Source organism: Panulirus ornatus, chromosome 4 (assembly GCF_036320965.1).
Source record: "Panulirus ornatus isolate Po-2019 chromosome 4, ASM3632096v1, whole genome shotgun sequence".
NCBI lineage: Eukaryota > Metazoa > Arthropoda > Malacostraca > Decapoda > Palinuridae > Panulirus > Panulirus ornatus.
The window spans coordinates 90,625,772-90,643,881 of record NC_092227.1 but is presented as its reverse complement, the minus strand read 5'-3'; the positions used below and the strand labels follow the sequence as shown (position 1 = coordinate 90,643,881).

The window sequence follows — 18,110 nt, the reverse complement described above, 5'->3', positions numbered from 1 at the left end:
TGGTAAGGTTATTTAATGTATGTATGATTCATGGTGAGGTGCCTGAGGATTGGCGGAATGCTTGCATAGTGCCAGTGTACAAAGGCAAAGGGGATAAGAGTGAGTGCTCAAATTACAGAGGTATAAGTTTGTTGAGTATTCCTGGTAAATTATATGGGAGGGTATTGATTGAGAGGGTGAAGGCATGTACAGAGCATCAGATTGGGGAAGAGCAGTGTGGTTTCAGAAGTGGTAGAGGATGTGTGGATCAGGTGTTTGCTTTGAAAAATGTATGTGAGAAATACTTAGAAAAGCAAATGGATTTGTATGTAGCATTTATGGATCTGGAGACAGCATATGATAGAGTTGATAGAGATGCTCTGTGGAAGGTATTAAGAATATATGGTGTGGGAGGCAAGTTGTTAGAAGCAGTGAAAAGTTTTTATTGAGGATGTAAGGCATGTGTACGTGTAGGAAGAGAGGAAAGTGATTGGTTCTCAGTGAATGTAGGTTTGCGGCAGGGGTGTATGATGTCTCTGTGGTTGTTTAATTTGTTTATGGATGGGGTTGTTAGGGAGGTGAATGCAAGAGTTTTGGAAAGAGGGGCAAGTATGCAGTCTGTTGTGGATGAGAGAGCTTGGGAAGTGAGTTAGTTGTTGTTTGTTGATGATACAGTGCTGGTGGCTGATTCATGTGAGAAACTGCAGAAGCTGGTGACTGAGTTTGTTAAAGTGTGTGAAAGAAGAAAGTTAAGAGTAAATGTGAATAAGAGCAAGGTTATTAGGTACAGTAGGGTTGAGGGTCAAGTCAATTGGGAGGTAAGTTTGAATGGGGAAAAACTAGAGGAAGTAAAGTGTTTTAGATATCTGGGAGTGGATCTGGCAGCGGATGGAACCATGGAAGTGGAAGTGAATCATAGGGTGCGGGAGGGGGCGAAAATTCTGGGAGCCTTGAAGAATGTTTGGAAGTCAAGAACATTATCTTGGAAAGCAAAAATGGGTATGTTTGAATGAATAGTGGTTCCAACAATGTTGTATGGTTGCGAGGCGTGAGCTATGGATAGAGTTGTGTGCAGGAGGGTGGATGTGCTGGAAATGAGACGTCTGAGGACAATATGTGGTGTGAGGTGGTTTGATCAATAAGTAATGTAAGAGTAAGAGAGATGTGTGGAAATAAAAAGAGTGTGGTTGAGAAAGCAGAAGAGGGTGTTTTGAAATGGTTTGGTCACATGGAGAGAATGAGTGAGGAAAGATTGACCAAGAGGATATATGTGTCAGAGATGAAGGGAACGAGAGAAGTGGGAGACCAAATTGGAGGTGGAAAGATGGAGTGAAAAAGATTTTGAGTGATCGGGGCCTGAGCATGCAGGAGGGTGAAAGGCGTGCAAGGAATAGAGTGAATTGGAACGATGTGGTATACAGGGGTCGACGTGCTGTCAATGGATTGAACCAGGGCATGTGAAGCGTCTGGGGTAAACCATGGAAAGTTGTGTGGGGCCTGGATGTGGAAAGGGAGCTGTGGTTTCGGTGCATTATTACATGATAGGTAGAGACTGAGTGTGAACGAATGGGGCCTTTGTTGTCTTTTCCTAGCGCTACCTTGCGCACATGAGGGGGGAGGGGGTTGTTATTCCATGTGTGGTGGCATGGCAATGGGAATAAATAAAGGCAGACAGTATGAATTATGTACATGTGTATATATGCATATATGCCTGTGTGTGTAAATATATGTGTACATTGAGATGTATAGGTATGTATATTTGCATGTGTGGACGTGTATGTATATACATGTGTATGTGGGTGGGTTGGGCCATTCTTTCATCTGTTTCCTTGCGCTACCTCGCTAACATGGGGAGACAGCAACAAAGCAAAATAAATAAATAAATAAATAAATAAATAAATAAATAAATAAATAAATAAATAGACTCTGAATGTGGACGGCATACAGAAGTTTAGAAGAATGTATGATAATAGAACTCCCTCCCCAAACAGTATAAATAGGTAATTATTTGAGTTAGGTGGCCTGTATCACCATACAATGAGACATAAATGCAACATGTTATCAAAAGTCAACACCGTATGTTATCAGATCACTGAAACTCTTTGGATAACATACAAATTATTTTCATCATGAAAACAGTGGCCTGTATCCTTCCATCAAGCAGAAAACATTGCCAATATACTTGTATCATTTCACATTATTATCAATAATTTACCAAAACATTTCTTTTTTTCATGTTGAATGTTCGTCAGGGACATAAGTCCACATCAAGTCCAGGCCTTGACCGAAATATAGAGAGAATTATGAAATGGAAAAAAAGACAAGGGAAAGTATCTCTAAATTTTGGAGGAAGTGAAAAACCTGTCTTTTGAAATGTGCCAGGTCATAGTTATTGGAAAAGACATGAGAAGGTAGAGCATTTCGAAGCTTCAACATGTGGGGAAAGAGGCAGATATCAAAACCACCAACCCTTGAGCTGCCAATTGCCACAATATAATCATGTGAAGCAGCAGCTTACCAAGTATTACATGGTCTAGCTAGTGGTATCGGCACACATGCAGCCATCTCTTAGGAACAAAAATTAAAGTAATATGTACAGAAGAGGGAAAGTGAATTAACAGAGCAGACAGTTTATAAGTCAAACTGCTTTCAGCTCTGTCAAGTAAGGATGCAAAGCTAAAACCACCCCAAATGTGAAAGCAGCACTCCATACAAGGACAAATCAATCCTTTGTATAAACAAAGCAACTATTCAGAAGAAAAGAAGTTTCAACATTGAAACAGGACATCTAGTTTCTTAGAGGCAGACTTAGCTATTCCTGTAATGTGGGGTTTCCAAGAGAGAGTGGATGTTAGAGTATTATTAAGTATTGTCACTGAGTTAAGAGGTGGAATTACAGAACTGTCAAAGAAGAGATGATAGTTGTAAATTTTCTATAGACAAATGGGTAGAAATTGAGTCTTGGAGGCATTAAACTTTACAAGATTTTGTGTACCCCACCGAGATATCCTGTCCAAGTTTACTGAGGAAGCTGTGTCAAGACAAAATGTAGCTCAAGTGAAAGAAGGGGGAGCAGAATTGAAGGATGTGGATGAATGCAGTGTTGAGACATCAGCATATGAGTGCATTGGATTATTTGTAGTGGAGAGGAAATCTAAAAAAAGAAAAGAGGATAGGACAGAACCTTAAAGGACACCACTGCTGATGGAGAAAAGGAAGGAAGGCTGATCCATCAAGAAAAATAGAGATAGATCAGCTGGAGAGGAAGCTAAATATGAAGGAGCAAAGCAAATGAGAGAATCCAAAAGAGGGGAGCTTAGAGATGAGACCCCGATGCCACACCCTGTTAAAACCCTTAGATATGTCAAGGGCAACTGCATATGACTTCCAAAAATCTTTCAGGGATGATGACCAGACATTAGTAAGATAGGAGAAAATATCACTAGTGGACCTCACCTTATGGTAGACATAGTGGTGATCAGAGAGGACTATGATTTTTGAGGTGTTTATGGATAAGGGAATTGAGAAGGGATTCAAAGACTCTGGAATTAGTAGATGTCAAAGCAATATGATGATAGTTAAAGGGAATAAAATGGTCACCCTTCTTAGGGATGGTATGTATCAATTCATGCTTCCAAGGAGAAGGAAAAGTTTTGATTTTTAAACAAAACAGAACAGACAAGCATGCACAGGTGCAAGTTCAGAAGAGATGGATGCCATCAGGACCATAAGCCTTGCCTGTGTCCAGAGAAAGAATTACTTTTCTGCCCGTCCAAAAAGAGATCATGAAAAGGGGCACAGGATTAAAGAGAGGAGCATCAGGGGATGAAGGAATGTTAGAGTCATCCAAGGTGGAGTTATAGGAGAAATGGGAACCAAAGAGAGTTGCCTGTCTATGGGAGACAGCTATTATACCATCAGATTGGAAAAGTGAAGGAAAGGTAGAGCGACAAAAGTTATTAGAGATTCCCTAAGCTAAAGACAAGAAAAACCTATCAGTGAATGATGAGGAAAGATTATCTCTTCCTTTGAATAAAGGAATGCTTCATCCTATGGATAACGTGCTTCCAGCAATAATGGGCAGTGATAAAAGCTGAATGGGAGCTGGAGGAAGGAGAGTTTTTACCCTGATATGCCTGATCCTTTACCTGAATGGCCTCAGATCAGGGATGGTTGAACCATGGATTATATGAAGAGGTTGTCTTGGAGGAAGATGGGATAAATGCTTCCCTTCCACAGGAATAACCTCTGCTGTGTATTTGGTGGAGACAAAAGTATCACCAAATGAGAATGTAATTTACCCAAGGAAAGTCAGAAAGCAAGTTACATAAGTTATTCCAGTCAGCTTTGTTCAGGTGCCATTATTCAACTTTACATCACACACGTTTCACAAATTTCATAAATGTGCTTTACATTTCTAAGTTTGGTCTCATTACGTCTTTGGGACAGGGTTTTATTCTTTAAGAAGATATCTCTAAAAAATATACAATATACAAGAAAATCTCTGGTAAACATAATTCAAGGCAATGAAATATTCAAGCAAACATGTGTTTCAATTTTGGTTGGTAACCCTTGAGTATCTGAAAAAATTGAAATATTAAAAAAGATATAGAAAAAAAGCATGGGAGGTGGGCAGATTAGAAAGGGTAGTGAGCGGTGGGATGAAGAAGTAGCATTATTAGTGAAGAAGAGAGAGGCATTTGGATGACTTTTGCAGGGAAATAATGCAAATGACTGGGAGATGTATAAAAGAAAGAGGCAGGAGGTCAAAAGAAAGGTGCAAGAGGTGAAAAAGAGGGCAAATGAGAGTTGGGGTGAGAGAGTATCATTAGGTTTTATGGAGAGTAAAAAGATGCTTTGGAAGGAGGTAAATAAAGTGCGTAAGACAAGAGAACAAATGGGAACTTCAGTGAAGGGGGCTAATGGGGAGGTGATAACAAGTAGTGGTGATGTGAGAAGGAGATGGAGTGAGTATTTTGAAAGTTTGTTGAATGTGTTTGATGATAGTGTGGCAGATATAGGGTGTTTTGGTCAAGATGGTGTGCTAAGTGAGAGGGTTAGGGAAAATGATTTGGTAAACAGAGAAGAGGTAGTAAAAGCTTTGCGGAAGATGAAAGCCGGCATGGCAACAGGTTTGGATGGTGATGCAAAGGAATTTATTAAAAAAGGGGGTGACTGTATTGTTGACTGGTTGGTGAGCTTATTTAATGTATGTATGATTCATGGTGAGGTGCCTGAGGATTGGTGGAATGCTTGCATAGTGCCATTGTACAAAGGCAAAGGGGACAAAGGTGAGTGCTTAAATTACAGAGGTATAAGTTTGTTGAGTATTCCTGGTAAATTATATTGGAGGGTATTGATTGAGAGGGTGAAGGCATGTACAGAGCATAAGACTGGGGAAGAGCAGTGTGGTTTCAGAAGTGGTAGAGGATGTGTGGATCAGGTGTTTGCTTTGAAGAATGTATGTGAGAAATACTTAGAAAAGCAAATGGATTTGTATGTAGCATTTATGGATCCAAAGAAGGCATATGATAGAGTTGATAAAGATGCTCTGTGGAAGGTATTAAGAATATATAGTGTGGGAGGCAAGTTGTCAGAAGCAGTGAAAAGTTTTTATTGAGGATGTAAGGCATGTGTAAGTGTAGGAAGAGAGGAAAGTGATTGGTTCTCAGTGAATGTAGGTTTGCGGCAGGGGTGTGTGATGTCTCTATGGTTGTTTAATTTGTTTGTGGATGGGGTTGTTAGGGAGGTGAATGCAAGAGTTTTGGAAAAAGGGGCAAGTATGCAGTCTGTTGTGGATGAGAGAGCTTGGGAAGTGAGTCAGTTGTTGTTCGCTGGTGGCTGATTCATGTGAGAAACTGCAGAAGCTGGTGACTGAGTTTGGTAAAGTGTGTGAAAGAAGAAAGTTGAGAGTAAATGTGAATAAGAGCAAGGTTATTAGGTACAGTAGGGTTGAGGGTCAAGTCAATTGGGAGGAAAGTTTGAATGGAGAAAAACTGGAGGAAGTGAAGTGTTTTAGATATCTGGGAGTGGATTTGGCAGTGGATGGAACCATGGAAGTGGAAGTGAATCATAGGGTGGGGGAGGGGGCGAAAATTCTGGGAGCCTTGAAGAATGTTTGGAAGTCAAGAACATTATCTCGGAAAGGAAAAGTGGGTATGTTTGAAGGAATAGTGGTTCCAACAATGTTGTATGGTTGCAAGGCGTGGGCTATGGATAGAGTTGTGCGCAGGAGGGTGGATGTGCTGGAAATGAGATGTTTGAGGACAATATGTGGTGTGAGGTGGTTTGATCAAATAAGTAATAATAGGGTAAGAGAGATGTGTGGTAATAAAAAGAGTGTGGTTGAGAGGGCAGAAGAGGGTGTTTTGAAATGGTTTGGTCACATGTAGAGAATGAGTGCGGAAAGATTTACAAAGAGGATATATGTGTCAGAGGTGGAGGGAACGAGGAGAAGTGGGAGACCAAATTGGAGGTGGAAAGATGGAGTGAAAAAGATTTTGAGTGATCGGGGCCTGAACATGCAGGAGGGTGAAAGGTGTGCAAGGAATAGAGTGAATTGGAACAATGTGGTATACCGGGGTCAATGTGCTGTCAATGGATTGACCCAGGGCATGTGAAGCGTCTGGGGTAAACCATGGAAAGTTCTGTGGGGTCTGGATGTGGAAAGGGAGCTGTGGTTTCAGTGCATTATTACATGACAGCTAGAGACTGAATGTGAACGAATGGGGCCTTTGTTGTCTTTTCCGAGCACTACTTCGCACACATGAGGGGGGAGGGGGTTGTTATTTCATGTGTGGCGAGGTGGCCATGGGAATGAATAAAAGCAGACATTATGAATTATGTATTTTTTTTTTTTATTATACTTTGTCGCTGTCTCCCGCGTTTGCGAGGTAGCGCAAGGAAACAGACGAAAGAAATGGCCCAACCCCCCCCATACACATGTATATACATACGTCCACACACGCAAATATACATACCTACACAGCTTTCCATGCTTTACCCCAGACGCTTCACATGCCTTGATTCAATCCACTGACAGCACGTCAACACCGGTATACCACATCGCTCCAATTCACTCTATTCCTTGCCCTCCTTTCACCCTCCTGCATGTTCAGGCCCCGATCACACAAAATCTTTTTCACTCCATCTTTCCACCTCCAATTTGGTCTCCCTCTTCTCCTCGTTCCCTCCACCTCCGACACATATATCCTCTTGGTCAATCTTTCCTCACTCATTCTCTCCATGTGCCCAAACCACTTCAAAACACCCTCTTCTGCTCTCTCAACCACGATCTTTTTATTTCCACACATCTCTCTTACCCTTACGTTACTCACTCGATCAAACCACCTCACACCACACATTGTCCTCAAACATCTCATTTCCAGCACATCCATCCTCCTGCGCACAACTCTATCCATAGCCCACGCCTCGCAACCATACAACATTGTTGGAACCACTATTCCTTCAAACATACCCATTTTTGCTTTCCGAGATAATGTTCTCGACTTCCACACATTTTCGCCCCCTCCCCCACCCTATGATCCACTTCCGCTTCCATGGTTCCATCCGCTGCCAGATCCACTCCCAGATATCTAAAACACTTCACTTCCTCCAGTTTTTCTCCATTCAAACTCACCTCCCAATTGACTTGACCCTCAACCCTACTGTACCTAATAACCTTGCTCTTATTCACATTTACTCTTAACTTTCTTCTTCCACACACTTTACCAAACTCAGTCACCAGCTTCTGCAGTTTCTCACATGAATCAGCCACCAGCGCTGTATCATCAGCGAACAACAACTGACTCACTTCCCAAGCTCTCTCATCCCCAACTGACTTCATACCTGCCCCTCTTTCCAAAACTCTTGCATTTACCTCCCTAACAACCCCATCCATAAACAAATTAAACAACCATGGAGACATCACACACCCCTGCCGCAAACCTACATTCACTGAGAACCAATCACTTTCCTCTCTTCCTACACGTACACATGCCTTACATCCTCGATAAAAACTTTTCACTGCTTCTAACAACTTTCCTCCCACACCATATATTCTTAATACCTTCCACAGAGCATCTCTATCAACTCTATCATATGCCTTCTCCAGATCCATAAATGCTACATACAAATCCATTTGCTTTTCTAAGTATTTCTCACATATATTCTTCAAAGCAAACACCTGATCCACACATCCTCTACCACTTCTGAAACCACACTGCTCTTCCCCAATCTGATGCTCTGGACATGCCTTCACCCTCTCAATCAATACCCTCCCATATAATTTACCAGGAATACTCAACAAACTTATACCTCTGTAATATGAGCACTCACCCTTATCCCCTTTGCCTTTGTACAATGTCACTATGCACGCATTCCGCCAATCCTCAGGCACCTCACCATGAGTCATACATACATTAAATAACCTTACCAACCAGTCAACAATACAGTCACCCCCTTTTTTAATAAATTCCACTGCAATACCATCCAAACCTGCTGCCTTGCCGGCTTTCATCTTCCGCAAAGCTTTCACTACCTCTTCTCTTTTTACCAAATCATTATCCCTAACCCTCTCACTTTGCACACCACCTCGACCAAAACACCCTATATCTGCCACTCGATCATCAAACACATTCAACAAACCTTCAAAATACTCACTCCATCTCCTTCTCACATCACCACTACTTGTTATCACCTCCCCATTTGCGCCCTTCACTGAAGTTCCCATTTGCTCCCTTGTCTTACGCACTTTATTTACCTCCTTCCAGAACATCTTTTTATTCTCCCTAAAATTTAATGATACTCTCTCACCCCAACTCTCATTTGCCCTTTTTTTCACCTCTTGCACCTTTTTCTTGACCTCCTGTCTCTTTCTTTTATACATCTCCCACTCAATTGCATTTTTTCCCTGCAAAAATCGTCCAAATGCCTCTCTCTTCTCTTTCACTAATCCTCTTACTTCTTCATCCCACCACTCACTACCCTTTCTAACCAACCCACCTCCCACTCTTCTCATGCCACAAGCATCTTTTGCGCAATCCATCACTGATTCCCTAAATACATCCCATTCCTCCGCCACTCCCCTTACTTCCATTGTTCTCACCTTTTTCCATTCTGTACTCAGTCTCTCCTGGTACTTCCTCACACAGGTGTCCTTCCCAAGCTCACTTACTCTCACCACCCTCTTCACCCCAACATTCACTCTTCTTTTCTGAAAACCCATACAAATCTTCACCTTAGCCTCCACAAGATAATGATCAGACATCCCTCCAGTTGCACCTCTCAGCACATTAACATCCAAAAGTCTCTCTTTCGCACGCCTGTCAATTAACACGTAATCCAATAACGCTCTCTGGCCATCTCTCCTACTTACATAAGTATACTTATGTATATCTCGCTTTTTACACCAGGTATTCCCAATCATCAGTCCTTTTTCAGCACATAAATCTACAAGCTCTTCACCATTTCCATTTACAACACTGAACACCCCATGTATACCAATTATTCCCTCAACTGCCACATTACTCACCTTTGCATTTAAATCACCCATCACTATAACCCGGTCTCGTGCATCAAAACCACTAACACACTCATTCAGCTGCTCCCAAAACACTTGCCTTTCATGATCTTTCTTCTCATGCCCAGGTACATATGCACCAATAATCACCCACCTCTCTCCATCAACTTTCAGTTTTACCCATATTAATCGAGAATTTACTTTCTTACATTCTATCACATACTCCCACAACTCCTGTTTCAGGAGTAGTGCTACTCCTTCCCTTGCTCTTGTCCTCTCATTAACCCCTGACTTTACTCCCCAGACATTCCCAAACCACTCTTCCCCTTTACCCTTGAGCTTCGTTTCACTCAGAGCCAAAACATCCAGGTTCCTTTCCTCAAAAATACCACCTATCTCTCCTTTTTTCACATCTTGGTTACATCCACACACATTTAGGCACCCCACTCTGAGCCTTCGAGGAGGATGAGCACTCCCCGCGTGACTCCTTCTTCTGTTTCCCATTTTAGAAAGTTAATACAAGGAGGGGAGGATTTCTGGCCCCCCGCTCCCGTCCCCTCTAGTCGCTTTCTACGACACGTGAGGAATTATGTACATATGTATATAGGTATATGTCTGTGTGTGTGTATTTATAAATATATGCATACGTTGAGATGTATCGGTATTTATATTTGCGTGTGTGGACGTGTATGTATATACATGTATATGTGGGTGGGTTGGGCATTCTTTCGTCTGTTTCCTCGTGTTACCTCGCTAATGCGGGAGACATCGACAAAGCAAAATAAAATAAAATATATAAGAAAAATAGAAAAATATTTCACATCACACAAACACCACACCACAGCACTTAATGTATCAGCCATCCAGTGTTTTGTGGCACTGGTGATCGTTTATCATCCCCCATCTACCTTCTGGATCAGTGTTGTATGCTAGTCTTGCACATTCGCATATTTTGTACACCCTTGAATTCTAGTTGTGGACAATGGCCCCTTTCAAGCTTCATAAGGATTTGCCTGACAGCTCCTTGAAGCTATCTATGTCTCACACAAAGCATAAGAGGAATGTCTTAAGCATGGAAAAGAAGATGGAGTTGTGCAAGAGGATGACTAATGGCGACTCCAAGGTAGCATTTATGAGGCCTTCACAGTCGCCATGAAACCTATCTATGACATCACCAAGGAACAGAACATCGAGGCATTTAGTAGTGCTTTTTTGCTTACATAGTAAAAATGTATGTATGACGTGCTGTCAGTGGATTGAATCAAGGCATGTGAAGCGTCTGGGGTAAACCATGGAAAGCTGTGTAGGTATGTATATTTGCGTGTGTGGACGTATGTATATACATGTGTATGGGGCGGGGTTGGGCCATTTCTTTCATCTGTTTCCTTGCGCTACCTCGCAAACGCGGGAGACAGCGACAAAGTATAATAGAAATATAATAATAGTAAAATATATATTTTCATTTTATCTATCTATTTATCATACTTAATCACCATCTCTTCCATTAGAGAGGTAGCACAAGGAAACAGAGAAGGAATGGCCCAATCCACCCACATACGCATATATTCATAAACGCCCACACACACACATTTTTTTTTTTTTTATGCTTTGTCTCTGTCTCCCGCGTTTGCAAGGTAGCGCAAGGAAACAGACGAAAGAAATGGCCCAACCCACCCCCATACACATGTATATACGCACGTCCACACATGCAAATATACATACCTACACAGCTTTCCATGCTTTACCCCAGACGCTTCACATGCCCTGATTCAACCCACTGACAGCACGTCAACGCCAGTATACCACATCGATCCAATTCATTCTATTCCTTGCCCTCCTTTCACCCTCCTGCATGTTCAGGCCCCGATCACACAAAATCTTTTTCACTCCATTTTTCCACCTCCAATTTGGTCTCCCACTTCTCGTTCCCTCCACCTCCGACACATATATCCTCTTGGTCAATCTTTCCTCACTCATTCTCTCCATGTGCCCAAACCATTTCAAAACACCCTCTTCTGCTCTCTCAACCACGCTCTTTTTATTTCCACACATCTCTCTTACCCTTACGTTACTTACTCGATCAAACCACCTCACACCACATATTGTCCTCAAACATCTCATTTCCAGCACATCCATCCTCCTGTGCACAACTCTATCCATAGCCCACGCCTCGCAACCATACAACATTGTTGGAACCACTATTCATTCAAACATACCCATTTTTGCTTTCCGAGATAATGTTCTCGACTTCCACACATTCTTCAAGGCTCCCAGAACTTTCGCCCCCTCCCCCACCCTATGATCCACTTCTGCTTCCATGGTTCCATCCACTGCCAGATCCACTCCCAGATATCTAAAACACTTTACTTCCTCTAGTTTTTCTCCATTCAAACTTACCTCCCAATTGACTTGACCCTCAACCCTACTGTACCTAATAACCTTTCTCTTATTCACATTTACTCTTAACTTTCTTCTTTCACACACTTTAACAAACTCAGTCACCAGCTTCTGCAGTTTCTCACATGAATCAGCCACCAGCGCTGTATCATCAGCGAACAACAACTGACTCACTTCCCAAGCTCTCTCATCCACAACAGACTTCATACTTGCCCCTCTTTCCAAAACTCTTGCATTCACCTCCCTAACAACCCCATCCATAAACAAATCAAACAACCATGGAGACATCACACACCCCTGCCGCAAACCTACATTCACTGAGAACCAATCACTTTCCTCTCTTCCTACACGTACACATGCCTTACATCCTCGATAAAAACTTTTCACTGTTTCTAACTACTTGCCTCCCACACCATATATTCTTAATACCTTCCACAGAGCATCTCTATCAACTCTATCATATGCCTTCTCCAGATCCATAAATGCTACATACAAATCCATTTGCTTTTCTAAGTATTTCTCACATACATTCTTCAAAGCAAACACCTGATCCACATATCCTCTACCACTTCTGAAACCACACTGCTCTTCCCCAATCTGATGCTCTGTACATGCCTTCACCCTCTCAATCAATACCCTCCCAAATAGTTTGCCAGGAATACTCAACAAACTTATACCTCTGTAATTTGAGCACTCACTCTTATCCCCTTTGCCTTTATACAATGGCACTATGCACGCATTCTGCCAATCCTCAGGCACCTCACCATGAGTCATACATACATTAAATAACCTTACCAACCAGTCAATAATACAGTCACCCCCTTTTTTAATAAATTCCACTGCAATTCCATCCAAACCAGCTGCCTTGCCGGCTTTCATCTCCCGCAAAGCTTTTACTACGTCTTCTCTGTTTACCAAATCATTTTCCCTAACCCTCTCACTTTGCACACCACCTCGACCAAAACACCCTATATCTGCCACTCTATCATCAAACACATTCAACAAACCTTTAAAATACTCACTCCATCTCTCTCTCACATCACCACTACTTGTTATCACTCCCCATTTGCGCCCTTCACTGAAGTTCCCATTTGCTCCCTTGTCTTACGCACTTTATTTATCTCCTTCCAGAACATCTTTTTATTCTCCCTAAAATTTAATGATACTCTCTTACCCCAACTCTCATTTGCCCTCTTTTTCACCTCTTGCACCTTTCTCTTGACCTCCTGTCTCTTTCTTTTATACATCTCCCACTCAATTGCATTTTTCCCTGCAAAAATCGTCCAAATGCCTCTCTCTTCTCTTTCACTAATAATCTTACTTCTTCATCCCACCACTCACTACCCTTTCTAATAAACCCACCTCCCACTCTTTTCATGCCACAAGCATCTTTTGCGCAATCCATCACTGATTCCCTAAATACATCCCATTCCTCCCCTACTCCCCTTACTTCCATTGTTCTCACCTTTTTCCTTTCTGTACTCAGTCTCTCCTGGTACTTCCTCACACAAGTCTCCTTCCCAAGCTCACTTACTCTCACCACCCTCTTCACCCCAAATTCACTCTTCTTCTGAAAACCCATACAAATCTTCACCTTAGCCTCCACAAGATAATGATCAGACATCCCTCCAGTTGCACCTCTCAGCACATTAACATCCACACACACACATATACATACAAGTACATTACAACATTTTTTCTTTATTATACTTTGTCGCTGTCTCCCGCATTAGCGAGGTAGCGCAAGCAAACAGACGAAAGAATGGCAAAACCCACCCACATACATATGTATATATACATACACATCCACACACGCACATACACATACCTATACACATCAACGTATACATATATATACACACACATACATATACATATATACACATGTACATAATTCAAACTATTATTATCATATTATCGTTTTGCTTTGTCGCTGTCTCCCGCGATTGCGAGGTAGCGCAAGTAAACAGACGAAAGAATGGCCCAACCCACCCACATACACATGTATATACATACATGTCCACACACGCAAATATACATATCCATACATCTCAATGTACACATATATATACACACACAGACACATACATATATACACATGCACACAATTCACACTGTCTGCCCTTATTCATTCCCATCGCCACCTCGCCACACATGGAATAACATCCCCTTCCCCCCTCATGTGTGCGAGGTAGCGCTAGGAAAAGACAACAAAGGCCCCATTCGTTCACACTCAGTCTCTAGCTGTCATGCAATAATGCACCGAAACCACAGCTCCCTTTCCACATCCAGGCCCCACACAACTTTCCATGGTTTACCCCAGACGCTTCACATGCCCTGGGTCAATCCATTGACAGCACATTGACCCCTGTATACCACATCGTTCCAATTCACTCTTCCTTGCACGCCTTTCACCCTCCTGCATGTTCAGGCCCCAATCACTCAAAATCTTTTTCACTACATCTTTCCACCTCCAATTTGGTCTCCCACTTCTCCTCGTTCCCTCCACCTCCGACACATATATCCTCTTTACCAATCTTTCCTCACTCATTCTCTCCATGTGAACAAACCATTTCAAAACACCCTCTTCTACTCTCTCAACCACACACTTTTTATTACCACACATCTCTCTTAACCTTTCATTACTTAATCAAACCACCTCACACCACATATTGTCCGCAAACATCTCATTTCCAGCACATCCACCCTTCTCCGCACAACTCTATCTATAGCCCACGCCTCGCAACCATTCCTTAAAACATACACATTTTTGCTTTCCAAGATAACGTTCTCGACTTCCACACATTCTTCAACGCTCCCAGACCTTTCGCCCCCTCCCCCACCCTATGATTCACTTCTGCTTCCATGTTTCCATTCGATGCCAAATCCACTCCCAGATATCTAAAACACTTTACTTCCTCCAGTTTTTCTCCATTCAAACTTACCTCCCAATTGAATTATCCCTCAACCCTACTGTACTAATAACCTTCCTCTTATTCACATTTACTCTCACCTTTCTTCTTTCACACACTTTACCAAACTCAGTCACCAGCTTCTGCAGTTTCTCACCCGAATCAGCCACCAGTGCTGTATAAACAGTAAACAACAACTGGCTCACTTCCCAAGCTCTCTCATCCACAACAGACTGCATACTTGCCCCTCTTCCCAATACTCTTGCATTCACCTCCCTAACAACCCCATCCATAAACAAATTAACAACCATGGAGACATCAAACACCCCTGTCACAAACCAACATTCACTGAGAACCAATCACTTTCCTCTCTTCCTACACGTACACATGCCTTACATCCTCGAAAAAACTTTTCACTGCTTCTAACAACTTGCCTCCCATACCATATATTCTTAATACCTTCCACAGAGCATCTATATCAACTCTATTATATACCTTCTCCAGATCCATAAATGCTACATATAAATCCATTTGATTTTCTAAGTATTTCTCACATACATTCTTCAAAGCAAACACCTGATCCACACATCTTCTACCACTTCTGAAACCACACTTCCCTTCCCCAATCTGATGCTCTGTACATGCCTTCACCCTCTCAATCAATACCCTCCCATATAATTTACCAGGAATACTCAACAAACTTATACCTCTCCAATTTGAGCACTCACTTTTATCCCTTTTGGCACTATGCAAGCATTCCGCCAATCTTCAGGCACCTCACCATGAGTCATACATACATTAAATAACCTTACCAACCAGTCAACAATACAGTCACCCTCTTTTTTAATAAATTTCACTGCAATACCATCCAAACCTGCTGCCTTGCCGGCTTTCATCTTCCACAAAGCTTTTTCTACCTCTCCTCTGTTTACCAAATCATTCTCCCTAACCCTCTCACTTTGCACACCACCTCAACCAAAACACCCTATATCTGCCACTCTATCATCAAACACATTCAACAAACCTTTAAAATACTCACTCCATCTCCTTCTCACATCACCACTACTTGTTATCACCCCCCCATTAGCCCCCTTCACCAATGTTCCCATTTGTTCCCTTGTCTTACGCACTTTATTTACCTCCTTCCAGAACATCTTTTTATTCTCCCTAAAACCTAATGATACTCTCTCACCCCAACTCTCGGTTGCCCTCTTTTTCACCTCTTGCACCTTTCTCTTGACCTCCTGCCTCTTTCTTTTATACATCTCCCACTCATTTGCACTATTTCCCTGCAAAAATCGTCCAAATGCCTCTCTCTTCTCTTTCACTAATAATCTTACTTCTTCATCCCACCACTCACTACTCTTTCTAATCTACCCACCTCCCACGCTTCTCATGCCACAAGCATCTTTTGCACAAGCCATCACTGCTTCCCTACATGCATCCCATTCCTCCCCCACTCCCCTTACCTCCTTTGTTCTCACCTTTTTCCATTCTGTACTCAGTCTCTCCTGGTATTTCCTCACACAAGTCTCCTTCCCAAGCTCGCTTACTCTCGCCACTCTCTTCACCCCAACATTCTCTCTTCTTTTCTGAAAACCTCTACAAATCTTCACCTTCGCCTCCACAAGATAATGATCAGACATCCTTCCAGTTGCACCTCTCAGCACATTATCATCCAAAAGTCTCTCTTTCGCATGCCCATCAATTAACACATAATTCAATAACGCTCTCTGGCCATCTCTCCTACTTACATACGTATACTTATGTACATCTCCCTTTTTAAACCATGTATTCCCAATCACCAGTCCTTTTTCAGCACATCAATCTACAAGCTCTTCACTATTTCCATTTACAACACTGAATACCCAATGTGGACCAATTATTCCCTCAACTGCCATATCACTCACCTTTGCATTCAAATCACCCATCACTAAAACCCGGTCTCGTGCATCAAAACTACTAACACACTCACTCAGCTGCTCCCAAAACACTTACCTCTCATGATCTTTCTTCTCATGCCCAGGTGCATATGCACCAATAATCACCCATCTCTTTCCATCCACTTTCAGTTTTACTCATATCAATCTAGAGTTTATTTTTTACACTCTATCACATACTCCCATCACTCCTATTTCAGGAGTAGTGCTACTCCTTCCCTTGCTCTCGTCCTCTCAAACCACTCTTCCCCTTTACCCATGAGCTTTGTGTCATTCAGAGCAAAACATACAGGTTCCTTTATTCAAACATACTACCTATCTCTCCTTTTTTCTCATCTTGGTTACATCCACACACATTTAGACACCCCAATCTGAGTCTTCGAGGAGGATGAGCACTCCCCGCGTGACTCCTTCTTCCGTTTCCCCTTTTAGAAAGTTAAAATACAAGGAGGGGAGGTTTTCTAGCCCCGCTCCCGTCCCCTTTAGTCGCCTTCTACGACATAAGAGGAATGCGTGGGAAGTATTCTTTCTCCCATATCCCCAGGGATATTTCAATATAAACATACATATACATACACAAACATATACATCTATACACATGTACATATTCATACTTGCCACCTTCATCCATTCCTGTCGCCACCCCACCACACATGATATAGTATTCCCCACCCCTCCCTCTCCCCTCTCCTACAGTGAAGTAGCACAAGGAACAGACAAAAACAGGCCACATTAGTTTACACTCAGTCTCTAGCTGTCATGAGTAATGCACGTACCCAAAGCTCCCTTTCCAAATCCAGGCCCCACAGAACTTTCCATAGTTTACCCTAGATGCTTCACATGCCCTAGTTCAATCCACTGACAGCAAGTCGACCCCAGTATACCGCATCGTTCCAATTCACTCTATTCCTTGCACGCCTTTCACCCTCCTCCATGTTCAGGCCCCAAATCTTTTTCACTCCATCCCTCCACCTTCAATTTGGTCTCCCACTTCTCCTTCTTCCCTCCACCTCTGACACATATATCCTCTTTGTCAATGTTTCCTCACTCATTCTCTCCATGTGACCAAACCATTTCAACACACCCTCCTCTGCTCTCTCAACCACACTCTTTTTATTATCACATATCTCTCTTACCCTTTCATAAATTACTCGATCAAACCATCCCACACCTCATACTGTCCTCAAACATTTCATTTCCAACACATCCACCCTCCTCATCAAAACCATCTATAGCCCATGCTTTGCAACCACATAATATTGTTGGAACATACCCATTTTAGCTCTCCGAGCTAATGTTCTCACCTTCCACACAGTCTTCAATGTTCCAGAACCTTCGCCCCCCTCCCCCACCCTGTAACTC

The 18,110-nt window shown here is 42.4% G+C and overlaps 1 protein-coding gene across 1 annotated transcript in view; it reads right to left on the bottom strand.

Moving 5' to 3' along the window:
• Positions 1-18,110, bottom strand: part of LOC139764912 (uncharacterized) — a 567,165-nt gene that overhangs the window by 137,180 nt on the left and 411,875 nt on the right. Inside the window, exon 19 of the mRNA XM_071691991.1 lies at positions 4,393-4,453. Within this exon, the coding sequence (XP_071548092.1) occupies positions 4,393-4,453 (61 nt within the window). The remainder of the gene's footprint in view (positions 1-4,392; positions 4,454-18,110) is intronic.